The 16,915-nt window shown below is 39.6% G+C and overlaps 2 protein-coding genes across 7 annotated transcripts; one reads left to right on the plus strand and one right to left on the minus strand.

Moving 5' to 3' along the window:
• Window positions 1–2,188: 2,188 nt before the first annotated feature.
• On the minus strand, window positions 2,189–7,287 carry LOC105688538 (uncharacterized protein KIAA0513). Of its 4 annotated transcripts, XM_048651501.1 has the most exons (11): window positions 6,786–7,287; window positions 6,441–6,680; window positions 5,015–5,317; window positions 4,569–4,894; window positions 4,272–4,307; window positions 3,601–3,702; window positions 3,329–3,489; window positions 3,019–3,205; window positions 2,720–2,942; window positions 2,541–2,635; window positions 2,189–2,423 (listed from the first exon to the last, which is right to left on the minus strand). In XM_048651501.1, exons 3-11 carry the CDS (start codon window positions 5,305–5,307, stop codon window positions 2,359–2,361), a joined length of 1,488 nt encoding a protein of 495 aa, XP_048507458.1. In that variant the 5' UTR covers window positions 5,308–5,317; window positions 6,441–6,680; window positions 6,786–7,287; the 3' UTR covers window positions 2,189–2,358. The 4 variants fall into 4 exon arrangements, with proteins under 4 accessions (XP_048507458.1, XP_048507457.1, XP_048507456.1 ...); XM_048651500.1 differs by having other exon boundaries at window positions 6,441–7,287; XM_048651499.1 differs by lacking the exons at window positions 6,441–6,680; window positions 6,786–7,287 and adding an exon at window positions 5,731–6,407.
• A 322-nt stretch (window positions 7,288–7,609) lies between these two features.
• LOC105688510 (E3 ubiquitin-protein ligase RNF13-like) lies at window positions 7,610–12,088 on the plus strand. Of its 3 annotated transcripts, none has more exons than XM_012404892.3 (8): window positions 7,610–8,238; window positions 8,732–9,079; window positions 9,513–9,705; window positions 9,783–9,994; window positions 10,072–10,246; window positions 10,319–10,477; window positions 10,552–10,779; window positions 10,872–12,088. In XM_012404892.3, exons 2-8 carry the CDS (start codon window positions 8,900–8,902, stop codon window positions 11,099–11,101), a joined length of 1,377 nt encoding a protein of 458 aa, XP_012260315.1. In that variant the 5' UTR covers window positions 7,610–8,238; window positions 8,732–8,899; the 3' UTR covers window positions 11,102–12,088. The 3 variants fall into 3 exon arrangements, with proteins under 3 accessions (XP_012260315.1, XP_012260316.1, XP_012260319.1); XM_012404893.3 differs by having other exon boundaries at window positions 7,610–7,858; XM_012404896.3 differs by lacking the exon at window positions 7,610–8,238 and adding an exon at window positions 8,252–8,647.
• Window positions 12,089–16,915: the final 4,827 nt, after the last annotated feature.

The raw sequence follows: 16,915 nt of genomic DNA on the forward strand, positions 1-16,915 counted from the left end.
TTTTACTCGTGCGAGCTTTTTATACGTCACGTGTTCCGTACACCTCCTCCGTATATACCTCTGTGTGTGTGTGTGTGTGTGGATAATTTAGGTGTGTGCGCGTTATAAGAATCGACGTCGTTTATGTCATTTGTAAAGAAATCTACTTAGCTTTGTATTTTAGCGTCAAAACGACGGAGGGGAGACTCCGGATTTTCCAACAATGAGAAGCGCACGCACGAACGAACACGTGCAGTATTTTATACTCGCGGCCTGTACATCGCCTTTTCGTTTACCCGTTAGCGATGCTTCTCGCGGTATGAATGCGTGAACTCTTGACCTCGTGCGATTGGTCGCTGGTTACGTGAAATCAACCGCAGATACGATCGGATGGAAATAATCACCTGCACTCGTGTTTATTGCCGTTTCACGTGTGTCTATTACGAGAGGATGTCGAGTCAGCTTTGGTTCGGCTATCGCACGATGTCCGGACGAACGAAATTGAGCTCGAGCTTCCATAGTTTTTCATCCAGCGATATAATTGATGATAATATGACGTTATTTAAAAGAAAAAAAAATGAAGAAAAACGTTCAATCTGGCCCAACGTTGAATTCAAGTAGAAATTAGGGACAATAATTGATAACTATAGTTTTATGCGTTATTGACAACCGCTTTTCTGCACCCACGCAGAGTGTATCGTCATCCTAATGGGTGTATAAGGAAGGTTTCTACAGACCCTTTCAAAAGGTGACGGAGGGAGAGAAACGTTACGTTACGGTACGCGGCGTTCCCTTATGTTTCAATTTGTTCCGTCGCGTTACGTTGCGTCCAATGGACGAATTCCGAAAACAGCTCGGCACACGTGCCAACACGAGATATGATATATTGATATTATTTCTCCTAATTATGGAGGGTAGAGGTACCCCTGATATATGGTCATGTGCCGGACTCTCCCTTCTTTTATTCTCCCTTATTTTTTTATCCACATCTTTCGATCCGTACGTGAATATCATTCGCGCTGTTTTCGCTCCCGTTACCACCTTCTGAAAGACAGGAAAAAAAAGGTCGGTACGAATCAGACCTCCGGATAAATTGAAATACTCTTTATTGGAAGTACATCTTCATGCCCTTGATTTTCTCGCGGAGCGATGAAAGCCTATTTCTCCTACGTTTCAGAACGACAGGCGGGAGAACTAAGAATCGATGGAAAAAATCAATTTCTTAGTGGAGTTGAAATAAAAATTACATAAATGAAAACAAGCGAGTAATTCAGCTGCGGCCGTCATCGAAGAGGTTGAGCATCTCTGAAAAAATTTAATTTACCGACGCAGTTAGCAGATTCAGATTTAATAGGAATAGATTTTTTTAGGGTATCAAATCATTCACTCGTTCATTGATTTTCCGATGATATTTTTTTATTTTTATCAGACCGGTTCTCGATTTTACCGTTTGTCGCAAAACACTATTTACAGATACCTATTTCTCAGATTTATATCTATAATAGTTGCAATGACAAATATCATTGCGATCATATATTATTGTCAGTTTTACAGTAAACATAAATATATACTATGATATTTATTTACATAGTAAATCTTAGTCCATACATATGTACGTATGTATATAGGTTTGTGATATGAGTGCATATATCGATATCGTATACATAAATATACATTATATACTTGATGCAAATTGTAAAATTGACTCGTTAAGTTTCTCCTTTTTTTTTTTTTACATCCACATACGGGCACACCTATACAAAATTTATGTAATATGCGTTATCATATAATCGCAATCGTCTATGCGTTGAAAGCTAGGTAACGGAATTGATAATAAGTTCATCGTTCATGCACAATTACTTGTAAAGTTGTAACGATATTTTTTTAATCATAAAATGTGAAAATATCATCAGTTGCATCGTCGATTATCAATTTGATTTGAGTGAGTGCGATTTTACCGCGATTACTGTTTAGTCGTTCTTGCAACGCCTAGTGATATTTTTGAAGATTCCTGTATTCTTATTCATAGGCATATGCGGGGTGAGTCGGTCCTAAGACCAAAGATAATAGCGTTTACCGGACGACGACGTGTAACGTCCTCCCATACCGAAACCTTCCGATGCCCCATCTTTTATATATTTGATAACATTCGCATTAATAATAATTATAACTTGGTAATCAAGGCGCTTTGAAAGCATTATTTCTTTAAAAATGTTACGCGAATTTCTCATTATTTTTGTATTTAAACACGTCCGAGTTGGACGTGATACAGGTTTCAATTTCTTCCCTTCGGGAGATTCAAATTTTTAAATGACGAAACTAATTTATGAAAATTAATTCGGTCGCTCGTGACGCTGCTCTCTATGATTATCATCACAATTATCGCCACGGTTCCGTCTCGTCGTACATTCTCTCGATGTTGTCTCTTAGCATTTTTTCTTGCTCTGTAAAACAGTAGGACAAAACATACGCAATTATAAACGTAAAAAATAAAAACCAGAATTGTCGTTCGTGGTATAAATGAAAGGTAATAATGCGAGAATATCTCTGTGTATAATTACCAGGTGATAAATTAGCGATCGCGCATTGCTTTCTCAAAAACTCCAAGCACAGAGTTCTCGATAATCCGAACGCGTGCATATTGCAAGTGAAGGTTCTGAAAATAGACTTTGTTAGAGTCGTTTGATGTCTATTGACAATGAGTCAGTTTTTTTTATCATTCGTTATTTATTTAACTCACCCTAATTGACCAAAGACTATGTTTGCTTGAAATTTCCTGTCGTCGGCCGCTATGGCTTCACCGTCTAGCGATTTTGATCTCGGGGGTACCGGACGTGTCGCTCTTTCGCATTGAACAGCGTCGAAAAAAGCCGCTGTCCAGAATCTCATCGACGTCCATATCGGCTGTACTCTGAGATGAGTATAAAGATACTCGCGATAAGGTTCGAGGCCTGGAACTTCGACTGGAAAAGGTCAAAAGAATCAAATAAAATGTAACGAAATATGCGGACATTATCGCGATCGTTTTTTTTAAAGTACCTTCGTGGTAAAAAGTAAAGCACATATTCATCAGGCTTTTGGCCGGTGCAAAATCGTCGGCTTCGTGACATTCGAATAATGCAACAGCGAAATGTTGTGCCAATGAGTAGAAGGAGCCTTCGGTAACGCAAGCTCTCGCTCTTCTCGCGTTCACTACCCTCGAAAACCAAACTCTGCCCGTTTCCGTCTGATACAAGACCGAAAACAAAAAAAAATGAACGGGATATGATCAGTTTGTCTTTTTCTTCTTCCGTTTTGCAGGGATGATTCCTAAATAGTCGTCGACATGATTAAGCGATTGTCTGCTCACCAGCACCATTTGCCCAAATTTCGCTTTTTGCTCTTGGTCAACAGCGTCTGGGGATTCGAATAACATCGGGACGAAACTTTTCATAAAATCGGCGGCTGCTTCTTCCGATTGACTGTCGGCGGACAAACTCGACGCCCAAGATTGGAACGAACCGGAAGAACCTGTCGGAAGATAATTCGTCTCAAACTACCCTCGAATAATTCACTCTTTGCAGTAATCCTTGTTTCATTTTTTCTAGCGTTTTTTTTTTTCTCAATTGAAAAACATCCTACCAGATCTGTGCCAAGTTCTACGACCGTCCATGTTGGAATCTAGACTGGTGCTTGGTCCGTACCCGTCTTGATCACTCGTCGATCCGCTGCTGCATGGAATATCTGCGGTAAATGTTGAAAAAATTTGAAATTAAAACATTTTCAACGTCATTCTTCTCGTAAGTATCTTCCTTACGTCGAGAGGTATACACACATACGTACTCGCTAGCGTGGGTGAATTATTCTATTGCGCTAATTTATTTATGTGTCATTACGTACGGCTACCACAAATCTATCCTACATCGATGTACGTCTGGTAAGATTTATTCTGATGATCGACCTTGCCAGGCGTACATTCCTACGTGGCTATCTATGTGACTATTTGAATGTAGTACAGCTATGAAAAGTGTACAAAATCGAGCCTCGAAAAAATGTTCACGTATATACGTATAAAATGACCAAAAACTGAGAATGAAACTTGAAATTTTCGTGTCTCAGATATGGTTTTTGCGATTACGGCACACGCGCTACGTAGATATCAAAGAAAACCAATATGAACGAAAATTAATTAACGAAAACAGGAAAGAAAAATATACATACGTGTATAATAATAACGAGTAATAATATACTGCACACACAAAATCTAGATGTATAAAACACAACATTTTTAATTCATTTACTTTTTTCTTTACCTAACTGCAGGAAAATATCCCGAAAAGTGGGCCTTGCTTTTGAAAAAAGAAAACGGCAAACAGAATAAAAGTGTTCAAAGTAGAAAAACTATCGAATTTACGCAAATCGATGAGTTATTCATTTATCTATTCATTTTTAAAACAATTTCTTTTTTTACATCCGTTTTCATTCATTCGTTCGTTGGATCGTATGAAGGAGCAGCCTGCACTTGAACGTACAAACTTTTTGAGCGCGTAATTAATGATAAGAAGTTCTTCAGTTGAAGAAAATAACGGTGATAACGATAATGACCATACCTATTTTGTAATTGAATTTTTCGTAGGGATCGACACCCGTGGCTTTTATATCCTTTTCCTGTAAAGGTCCTAAGAGACTTTCCGGAGGACTCAATTCCTGCGCGTTATCGATCATCTCATCTTCTCCCCTAATTATTTTAGTGTTTTTAAATTCGGTTGTTCTTACAATAGGATTGGATAGCGATTTTCTCGACGAGGTTATTTCCTCGTACGTCATACCGGGAGGGTATCGTTTCAAAGACCTTGATGAATTTGCGCTACATTGACGCTCCAGTTTATGCCTTGCCATTGCCTCGTAGTCTTCGTAAGACATACCGGAACCGAATCTGCAAAATTAACAATACAATTAATGAAATGAAACGATCGATCGTCGAGCTTGATTAATCACATGTGTATCTTGGAATATTATTGTTGCCCTAACGGAAAATCCTGCTTTCACTATATACCTCGGAAGCCTCAATTTCCTCCTCCTTACTACTTCCTCTATTTCCTGTTTCATAGACGGCGAAGACTCCTGAAGTCGAGGTGGCGAAGAAGGGGAAGACGGAGTCGTCGTTAATTCGCTCTCATCCAGGCTACTGCTCAAAGCAGATCCCAATCTGCTTCCCAAACCTTGCAGATATTCCCCACCGCCTCCCAAAACTGACCTCATTGACCTCAGAGCACCTCGTGTACGACCCATCAAAGATCCGCTGCCATTTCCTGCCGCGGTAGGCATCGCCGCAGCAACGTCCACCATTTTTTTTCCTCTACAATTATTTTTCTATTTAGATTTTTTAAGGGAAATCGAAAATCGACCTTTATTTTTTCTCCTCAACGAAAACTCTGTATACTCTAATAGAGTTCATCAATTGAAGAACAAAAGAAAAAAATAAGATTACCGTATTTGACCGACGATTTTTCAAATCTACGAAGCAAAGCCTGAAAAAGATGAAATTTCTAAAAAATCGCTCGCAACTCGAGGGTATTATTTCTCGTCGGTCAAACACTCGTTCAAGTCCACGTGGTCAGAGTTCTTGGCGAGTGCGTGGGAATGAAAAGCAATTTTAGATAACGAAAATTAACCGCGCCGTACATGTAACTGGGCCATGGTGTGAGGTATATCTTATCCCACGCGTTTTTGTAGGTGCAAATTATATTTTTGATAAGAAAAACTACGTACGATTCTATTCCACCGACCATTGACGCGTCGATTAATTTTAGCTTTTTCGTTCATCCGCTTATTTTTATCATGGAATATAGTTTCGCGCTTTTACAAATTTATCGGATAGGCATGGAGCAGGTCATTCTCTGCCCGAGAATGGAAATAATGTTGAGATTCGATTTTGAAGTAATTCTATTTTTTTTGCTTTACATCTCATATGTTATGCATATGAAGAATGATCGTCGAAAGTTGCGGCAGCTGGACGGAAAATTTTGAAATTATCATATAAAATCATAGATATTTCCAATATCTATGATAAAACTAACGAGGTCATGTTTGCGGTTTGGTTTTTTACGTCACTCTATGCGCGTAATGTCTGGATACAGAAATAAAATTCTGATTACATATGTGCGGCATTGATATAACAATCGTTCAGGATATCCTGGTAAGGCAGACGTTTCCAAGGCACTATCAAGGTCGTAAACTATTCAGTTATCACGGGCTGCTGTTGCAATTCAACAATATTCAATTATTCATATGGAACCAATTCACGTAACTTTTCTCCAAAAAATTATCGATACCCCGAAACCAAATTATTTCAATTCTTTGCAATTCGAAAATGAACAATCAAAGCCTGATAATTGTATTTCATCTGTTGACTAATTTATTATAAACTCTGGACCAATGATCCATTGAACAGCAAATCGTAGGTCATTTAAATAACTCACCATGTGCAGTATAATTAATCGAGCGTAATGCAGTTCCTCGTGCAGACACTCAATCCAATTTCGCTTTTTTCTCTCTTTTGTATAATCGATATCCAGATCAAACTAGTCCTCAGAATGTTGTATAATAATCAATCTCAGGCACTGCAACGGCGACATTTTATCAATATGCTAATCTTACTTGCTGCTGCTACTGCTGCTGCTGCTGCTGCTGCTGCTGCTGCTGCTTTTGTTGGCAGAGAACTAATGATGAAACATATTACAATATTATCGCGAAACCGAGGTATTAGGTATTATAGCGTAATACACCGTGCGGCGTTTCAACAGCGTTGTATTAATTATTGTTACAGTATATTGGCGCAACTTCTGCTTCTTATTCTGTTCCAATTGCATGTGGTTATTGTATCTCTGCTGCAATACACCCTCTTGCCCCTAAGGCTGCAGCTGCGGTTGGTGCGTTTGACGTAGGAGTTTTTACCTATGCACAACGTGTATGTAACTTTTCCGTGTATGCGAATACAGAGCGCATACAAAGCATAGAAACTAGTACAAGAACATGATGCACGTACGTACAGATCCGAGGTTGTAACCTACCTGCGTAGGTGTGCAATAGGAGAAAATAAAAGAGGCGCATGCGTTCAAAACGATCAATATTATCTCCCGGTAATCACTACCGGTGTGTAGATCCCGTTACTTTCATTGAATACGCTACACCACATGTAACCATGATGATAATGATAAAGATACCGATACTTTGATTGTTTAAACAAATTTGAAAATTGCATAGTTTTGCGCGCTTTTTCCAATTGGTTGTTCAGTCAAATTCAACTGTTTTCCTGACACCGCCATCAACTCGAATGAATATTTTTGCAAAGATCAAGTCCTCTATTCGATCAATTCCCAGTCGAAAATCCTGCGACAACCACCCTTAACAGCTTGCAATTTTGCTTTACGAAGCGTTGACTGAAGAATCTCCATTCAGCGCTAAAAAAGCGCACCTGTTTTTCGCTCTATTTCCGAGCGCGAAATATGAAATAAACGCTGTAATTCGAGTTGCATTCTGGGGGCGCGATATTTGCCTCGTTGATAAGTTTGACCTCTAGACCTCTAGACTTTGTCGACTGATGGTGCTACCGTGCGGAGCTTTCACAAAGTCTCCAAATTACCCGACATGCATAGTTCTTCGGGTCGCGCAAGGTTCAATAACAAAGCATAAAAAAAAAATTATAAATGAATAAAACAAAAAACAAGAACAACATCAGTTGAGAAATTAATGGCGTGTGTGGTTAACGCATTAACGTTAACCTAGCAGATGATTGAAAAATATTAATTTGTACACGATAAAAAGTGTTGAAAAAAAAGTGCATTTTCGCTGATTAATATTCATTACGAATGTTGTACAGGAATTACGTTCATTCAGGGTAAGATACGAGTAATTTAAACAAAGGCGAGTGTTATCCTTTATGCGTAATTAATTGTTCGCTTTGATATTTGCGATATGGGAGCGCGACTGAACAGCGCTGTAAAGTTTCCTGGATAGTCAAGGACGCAGCACGCCCAGTTTCGGAATTAATTATTGGTGTAGTTATTTCCGGATAGTTGTACCGTGGACTTTGAGTCAAATATTTTGTCAACTATAACCTAAATTAACGCAGAAGGATTGACCCACGAACATATACTCATGCGAACATTCTTGTTCGCACAATTTCGCTACGACGATTTGCAGTCGTTCAATTGGCAATCTTTTCATTAAAAGAGCGCTTGCGTGGGTTGTACGATTTTGATCAACAACGTTTGTCAGGTGATGTGATGTCAGATTGTGACAGATTCTATCATTCTCATTGTTCGTCGTTTGCTTCTGACCATTGCCACTATTCTTGTGTCGTCTGCTGCATCTTTTTGACAAGTGTCATTTTGGACAACAAATCAAAGCTATGGGCATAGCGATACGAATGAATATTTCACGGACTGTCTGTTTGTACAACAAGCATATTAAAATCAAGGTGTACTCATTGTCAAAAATCACTTTTGGCTTATCGATGCAATGTTGTACGAGTCATTTTTGGGATAAAACTTCAGAGCGATAAGCTCGATAAGCGACATTTGAAAGGAAAGAACTCATTGTCAGTTCAATCGCTACAGTGGTTTTCAATCAAATTATAATTTAAAATCTATATGGTTTTCAAATGGTCATATCCTATCATTCTGATGTACGTTCTAACAGAGTCAAATCGGAGTAACCGATACAAATGATTACCCAGCGATGTCTTGCATGATTATATTTTATATTTCAGACACAGATCGGTTCTAATTTCTTGTGAAACAATGTCTTGGGCATTCTTGTGGGCTTGAAGATAGCGCCCACACTCATGGTCTATGACAGACGATAATATATCAATAGAATACAGAAATCAGTGAATACCTTAATAAATGATATCTGTGATCGATTGAACTATTTCAAAATGCCGTGCTGCTGCATAAGCCAAACGGTTCAACTATGGCTTGCAATTTCGACAATATGCGTCGCTCACGTCGGTGCCAACATCTTGGTATTCTCCAGCGCTGGAAAACACAAGATCAAAAATGAGTACCTTGACATTCCAGCTAGATTCGGCGGGCTTATACCGCTTGACGGCGTTAAGGTAATGTAACCAGCCATGCTCTCAACAGTGAAAGAGATTTAGTACTCTCTTTAATTGGTTTACCGTGTTTTCAAACCTCTTATCTTATCGTGCTTGAAAAAAAAAGAAGAGGTATATCAAGGAATATGTTGATGCTTCTGTCAACGTCTTGTTCAGATTCATTGAGGTTCAAGGTTTCTTTTGTAATTTAACATCCCAATTGAAATTAACAAGGCATCTAAACCTGTTCCGAGTTTATAAATACTTTACTCCCTGCAAAGATTGCCTATTTTCCTTCGATTGGCTATTTTCAGAAACATAATCGAGAACTTGTTATCATTTAACACTGAACATTATCTACTTTCTTTTAACCTTGTGGTGCCTGGATGAGACTGCGCCAATCATGAGTTGGGTAATTGAGATGCAATTGTCTTATTTTTCTGCTTTTTAACAGGGCATGGTCGTCTATGCGGAACCCCCAACGGCATGCGGTCCGATTATTTCGCCACCAAACAACACAAACAGTGATGTTAAATGGATAGCGTTAATAGCACGCTACAATTGCACCTTTGAGGAAAAAATTCGCACAGCGCAGAAGGCCGGTTACGGTGCAGTCATAGTTCACAATGTCAACAGTGACGACCTTGGTGAAGATTCGATTATTTCTCTCAGTTTTGTTGCTTTTGTATAATCGTTTTTTAATACAGAATTTGAAATGTCACAGAGCCGATGTCTGCACAAAATCCAAGCGATATTATCATTCCTTCTGTGTTTGTTGGAGAGGACACGGGAATGGAACTGAAAAGCTATTACCTATACGATCGACAGTACTATGTGCTCATTAACGACGATCTGCCTTTTAATATAAACACTCATTTGTTATTGCCTTTTGCAATCGTTATCGGAATATGCTTCCTAGTCATGGTTATATTTATGGTGGGTCGAATTTTTGGATATTTTGTTCATATTATATTCCTACACAACAAAAGTATAGTTAATGTGTATATCCACAGGTTATAAAATGTATCAAGGACAGAAGACGACAGCAGAGACACAGACTGCCAAAATCGAGTTTGAAGAAGATTCCAACTCATAAATATACTAAAGGGGATCCCTACGAAACGTGCGCGATTTGCCTAGAAGATTATGCCGAGGGTGAGAAGTTGAGAGTCCTACCGTGCGCTCACGGTAAGTAATTGTCTAGAAATATCCGAATGGCGACCAAACGAGGCGACTCTGATTATCTTATCCGTTTCACAGCCTACCATATGAATTGCATCGATCGTTGGTTAACGAAAAATAGAAGAGTCTGTCCAGTTTGCAAGCGCAAAGTTTTTGCAGCGAACGAACACGTCAGCGACAGCGAAAACGACTCGGACGCTGACGATACGACTCCTCTGATTCGCGACGGTCACGAAGGTTTGTTCAAACCACTATAATGATCTTCATCCTTTATCTTTTCACCGAATACATATCATTATCGTACAACGTAGGTACTCAGGGTGGTACATTTGCGCCGCAGAGAGGAAACCCTTTCGATCGAGCAAATCGTAGTCGAAATAGACAAGAATCCGATGCCAGTAGCAGTTCGGACAGCAGTTTGGACATCAGTTCAGTTTCATCGCTACATGTGAATTCAACTTCCGACGAAGGAGAGAATGGAAACAATGGCGAATCGTCGGCAAACCCGTTCTTGGTTTCAGATACCCACAGTATAAACGGTAATCGAACAGCAGATAGAATCTTATAGCGATATAGTTGTTTCTTGCGTCATTTGTTTGTTTCTCTATTACAACGTCAAATGTACAATCAGGAGAACCACCGGAGCGTGAGCGATCTGCGAGCAGCACGAAACATCATACGGTAAACACGAACGTCTCAGATACTACTCCGGTCGTACAAGTAACTCCGACAAGATACGCAAGAATTTTGGTCAATCCGGTAGCTCCAAACTCAGGGCATCCGATAATGGTGCCGACCAATCCATTGCCCATACCAACAATTCTATCCGATGAACACGGAGGTAACGAATACGTTGCGTAGTTGGTTCTTGTTCCACAGGATCGATTGTACGAATAACCTGTAATGTATGAAACAGATGAAAATTAAGAAAAATATAAACACATAGAATACTTGGGGTCATGTCGCATGAAACTTGGAGTAATACAGAAAAAAAAAAAAATCGGAAACTTGACACTTCCCTTTGTCGTATCTCAACGATAAGTTAACCACCTCTTTTTCTACAATGTCATTGAAATGAATCCATTATTAATAAAGAATCGTATTTCTTATTTCATTGTTATCATAAATATCCGTTCGCGTCGTATTGCGTTGAGAATCCAATGACATAAAAGAGATCATTGTTCGCTAAAAATAATCCAATATCGATTGACTCTGGTAGAATAAATATATCCGGTTGACTTATCCCATGTAGATAATTATTAATTACGCGAATACTTTCAAGATTCAGACGTTATTGGAGGGACGGTATATAGGGAAAAATGTATTTTTTAATTTTACGTGTCATCATTTAATGCAGGAAATAGGATTATAAGATATAGGATTATGAAAAAAAAAAAGAAAAAACCGAAAGAGTATACACGTATACGATCATCGAATTATTTTTCCCACGCAAAAAGAGCTTTATCTGATTCAATTCAAGAAAAGCAATCATCGTTCTATCACAAACTATTCCATAGTGGAAATAATAAAATATATACAAATAGCACGCGTAAATAGGTCTACACGAAGGTTTTTGTTCGGGGGAGAATATAATAAACTAAAGTATACACATGTCTTTTTTATTTTATCCATCTAGATAGACGAAATATTTTAAACTTTAAACACGCCAGTTCGTTTTTTTCTTTATCGTTGATACACGTTGTAATTGAAATTAAAATATAATGTAACAAAGTAAAGCACTATTTCATTGCGCGGCTATGCATTTGTAAAATTGATATATAATGAAATTCTTTATTGGAACAAGTTGTGTAAATAGTTGAAAATAAAATTTAACAATTTCCTATAGGACGTTTGTCGAACATTCGTACGGTTGGGTACAGAAACATCCATCCAATTTTAGGGCTATTCTTGTTATAATCTTGTTGTAGTATCGTTATCATTGTTATTTTTATTTCTATCGTCATTAGTATTGTTGCTTTCGTCGCCATCGTCATCGTCATTGTTATTATTATTATTATTATTATCATCATCTTCATTACCGATATCCGTTGAACTGTATAAAAGCTACATAAATAACACTTGTATTTGAAATAAAAATAAAGTATATATTTTATATTTTTTTATTTCACAAAAAAATATTGGAATTTTTTTAATAATGGAAAATAGCGATGATGTAATTTGTAATTACGCTCTATCATTGCGGCGATACATGGATATCAATTGTGTTCTACGATACGAGTAGACGATGTATGTAAGCGTAAAAGTGTACGCACACATGCAAGGTGAATGGAAAGAAGAGAAAAGGAAAAAAAACTTCTCATATAATACTTATAACGTTAAAAACGCTGTTCGCGGTTTGCTCCAATGCTGTTGCAGAGCTTTCCAAAGTAGCTGGAAACACCCGAGTGGCTGCACGTGACAATCACAATGCTGCTAAGAACCTACTCCCCCTACCATCGGGTAGGTTTGCCAACGACTAGGCTCAGGGCAGCCCCAATACGTATACACGTATATATTATACTTATGTACGTACCTATTTATAGGCGTATATAGGTATGCGACAATGTAATAAACGAAAGTAGAAGAGCCGCGAGAGAGAAAAAGAAATAAAGGGAGGACTGAGGAAGAAAGAAGGACGCCGAGCGGACCAACAACCCTTTATACTGTCTCATGAAGGTAGACTAACACGTTTCTATGACACATCGTTTATGTTGAAGAAAAAAAAAAAAAAATTCAACGATCTCGAATATATGCATGCATATGATTTTTTTTTTTTCATTCGTGAAGTATCGCGTGGATGACGTTGAGTGGGCATCGGTGCATAGAGTATTCGAGGGTGATGAAAGAACAGAAAAGACGATCGTACAAATTTGTCGGAAGTAATTCGGAAATTTTACTCGGTCGGATTGACTCATCCGGGAACAAGTGAATTACAATGGATATAATTAAAACATATTATATCAGCTTGTTGAAATTTCTAAAATGTATACATATAATATGATGTAACGAACAGCGGTTTACATAGTACACATAGCTTCGGTTTATGTAAGATAAAAGCCCGCTGATGCCAGTTTTTACTAACAATGAAAGTGAAACGTATTTTTATGTCAGAATTTACGGGGATTCGTATTTTCGATGTGAACGATATTTTATTTATTCGGTTTCGATTTATTTTTCAGACGTGATAACAAATGCGTATAGTCGAGTAGACGAGGAGTAGTAGATTTTAGGTACGAATAAACGATCCGTAAGCTTATCGTTATGGATAAAATATTTAACTCCTGAGAATAATAATAATAATGATCCTTTTGCAAAAAAATTTAATTCGCTCTCTCTCTGCGATGTTCCATCACTTGCCGGGGTTTGAAAAATTCCTTTCGAATACGATAAATATGCGACGATATGCGAGTACTGAGAAAAATCTTTGAACGTCAGCTGGAATATCCGACCGTTCGTTGTACGAAAAGCGCAGAGAGCTGAGATTTGAATGCCTGGAGATATCGGCGTCAGACCGTAGGTACGCTGGCTGAGGATTTGCTAGGATTCCAGCGGGCACCCCTAGTTACTGATTTCCAAAAGACGCGCGCGTTTCGAACGGCGATTATAGTTCGTTGCCGTAACGGTAGTTTCCTTTTTCGACTGGGTGGTATAAAGGAACCCTCCGTGGGTTGTTATAATTCGGAAGGGTGGTCAAAATCCACCTGCACGCGTGCGCAAATAATATTCAGGTTTTGTATTCGGCGGGGAGTGGCGGTGGAAACATGGAAAGAGGAGTGCTACCGCTTTGCACGGGGTAGCACAAGGTTTTAGTTCGGTTATATCGCCGTGCGACTCGCCCGCTGCCGCAGCTGGTTGCGAATAATCGATTGGGGGTTGGTCTGTAGCGAGAAAGTAAGGGTGCAAAACTTCCCTCTTCCGTCAGATCCGAGTTGCGCGCGCAGGGCGCGATACAAGTTCGGATATATTCGCGTTGCGGTCGCGCCGGGGGTGTAGGAAGAAGTGGAGGAAAAGAAAAACAGGGAGGTGGAAAAGTAGGAGGAGTAGGGGTTGGGGGTGGAGGTGGTTACTTGCCGCTGTTTCCCTCGGTTCCCTATGCCTTGCTTGCCTTGCTGCTGCTGGTGGAACTCGGGCAGTGAATTTCGCGTCGGGTTACCCGGGCGGGGAGCGGCAGAAAACTAAAATGGCGGACTTTCCGACGTCCAACGATTGAGTGGCGGTTCAAACAGGGACGAGATATTCCCAACGGTTATTAATCCGACAAGTTTATTTATTGTAATAAACTCGGTAACTATTTTATCGTATCCTCGTTCAGTGTATTCAGTGCAACTTACTTTGTACGGTTCAGCTTCTCGATCGTTCGCCGTTTTAATTTATTATTATAATATACGTACACACACAGAACCACCTACCCTTAAAATGTACCCAACGATTCGCACACCTCCGGGGTTAAAATAATTCACAAAAAATAAGACCCTCTTCGGGAATGATGCATATTTTGAACGAATCGAAGTCATAGCTGAAATTCACCCCTTTGAAAATCGGAACCAACGCGCGGGGCGGTCCTCGTATACGTGGATTTGTAAAGTTGTCGGACGTCTCGTTTTCTTGCTCCCTAAATTTGACGGCGCAAAATTCGTTGCGTTATACCGTGGTGTGAAAATCATTGGGATATCCGCGGACGAGTTCCGTGCAGACCGATTGCCCATTTTCCTTTGCTCACCTTTTTCTACTCGTGTTTCTCGTTACTTCAATTATTTCATCGCACATACCGCACATCGGTGTACGTGTGTGATTTCAAAAGTGCTCAGAACAAATAGAAGAAACGATTCATCTTCATTTTTTATATTCTCATATTCGCATATACGTGCAAAGATATATAGATATACATGTACATTAGAGAAATGTACATCTATGTGGTATATACACGTAAATTTATAGATCCCTCTTTATTCCTTTCGTATTTCTCTCTTTAATTGATCCTGGAGAAAGATCGCCATGATCATCATATTACAGCTACATCGTAGTTATTCATCTTGCTAACGGTGTTTCGTCGTCATAATTATTGATAACTAGACTCGTGGGTCAGTTAAAGTAAGAGATCTCACGTATAGCCTGGTGTCGTGTGTTGCGGCGGTATATTTTATCATCTTAACGATTATTTTTTCCAACCCCTGCAAATTATTTAATCATCTCGCGATATTTTCGTCGATGACACGATCAGTGAAGTGCAACGTTTTAGTGAGAAACCAACAAAAAAAAAACCAAAAAATAAAGAAAAGGACTGCCATATAATTACAGCGTCGTTATTCAGAAGGGGTACCTTTATTACACACTCACGCACACACATTTATATACATATATATATATATATGATATATATATGATATATATATGTATATGTATATTATATACCGCCATCAGGCGCCGCAGAGATACGTTATATAATTGAACAAATCCCCATCCCCCCGGCCCCCTGCAGTCGCACGATTGGCACATACAAAATAACTCCCTGCAAAAATAATCATCCATCTTCTCGTTAAGCAATGAAATGAAAATAAATTCTAAAGTGGAAACTGGGAAAAAAGAGCGAGCGTTCTACAGCCACGCTGGAAATAGTGAGGGTGTCTTTTTACCGTTGGAAAGAACTCTGGGGACTCGTTCCGTGTGTTAAAAATTCGAAATTACCGTTGAATCGTTGGGGAAAAGTACGGGCAATGCGATGTGCGAATCGGGAAAGGAGGTGAAACGTTCAAGAGAAACACTCCCTTCGAATCATTGAGAAGAGTAACCGTAAGAGGAGGGTACACTCTAGATATACGTTAATGTATACATGTATACGTCTAATATGATACGATGCACGTATATCGATATACGTACGTAGGGAGGTGGTGGTAGTGGAAGTGCAACGACACGAGGGGGAGGTTGTAAGAAAACGGTGCCAGGGTTGGTTATAAAAAGTTTACACACGTACGTACACACGATAAAACTGCAGCGTATCCATATATGCACGTATGTAGCCGTGGCGTGTGCATAGAAGAAGCTGCAGAAGAGGAAGGTGAAGAGGAAGAAGAGGAGGAGGAGGAGGAGGAGAAAGATGAAGAAAATGGTGTTAAGATGATTCGAAAAGCGACGTACGGTGCCTCGATTTATTATGATATAAATTAATTAATTATCTCTACGTCGGAGGAGGAGCAGCTCGCCGGGGTGTGTCCTTGAGGACTCCGATTACCCGATACATGCACCGAATCCTTTCTGCGATCCTGAACTCGTGGAACGTGTCGATTGTGCGGTGATTCGACGACTCGGAGGTGAAATTGTCGTTCGCAATCGAATTTCCAGCCCAATCGAAGGATACGCGACCGGTGCGGCCGAAGGGATAGCATCGAGGGTCGCGAGGATAACGAGAAGACGAAGAAAAAGGAAGACAGAAGAAACTGAGAAGAAAGAGAAAGAGAAAGAGGACGAGGACGAGGAGGTGGAGGAGGAGGAGGAGGAGCGTCGGTTAAACGCGGTCCCAGAATGCAGCATGAAAGGGATATTATCCCCGTTGGTGTCCTGCAGGGAGCGTCTCAGCCGCACCACCAACGGTATCAGGATAACGAGGATAAGCTGCAGTTGGATAAGGTCGAGGTCGTCGTCGTCGTCGTCGCCGTTGTCCGCACAGCGAGTAAAGAC

The sequence above is a fragment of the Athalia rosae genome, chromosome 2, assembly GCF_917208135.1.
Source record: "Athalia rosae chromosome 2, iyAthRosa1.1, whole genome shotgun sequence".
Classification (NCBI taxonomy): Eukaryota; Metazoa; Arthropoda; class Insecta; order Hymenoptera; family Athaliidae; genus Athalia; species Athalia rosae.

Coding starts and splice junctions, on each gene's coding strand:
- LOC105688538 (XM_048651499.1), bottom strand. CDS start 5,750: ATGGTCGGTGGAATAGAATC. Junction 3,703..4,271: donor GGATATTTTCCTGCAGTTAG/GTAAAGAAAAAA, acceptor CATTTACCGCAG/ATATTCCATGCAGCAGCGGA. Junction 3,490..3,600: donor TAGAACTTGGCACAGATCTG/GTAGGATGTTTT, acceptor ATCTTCCGACAG/GTTCTTCCGGTTCGTTCCAA.
- LOC105688510 (XM_012404892.3), top strand. CDS start 8,900: ATGCCGTGCTGCTGCATAAGCCAAACGGTTCAACTATGGCTTGCAATT. Junction 9,080..9,512: donor TACCGCTTGACGGCGTTAAG/GTAATGTAACCA, acceptor GCTTTTTAACAG/GGCATGGTCGTCTATGCGGA. Junction 9,706..9,782: donor TGTCAACAGTGACGACCTTG/GTGAAGATTCGA, acceptor GAAATGTCACAG/AGCCGATGTCTGCACAAAAT.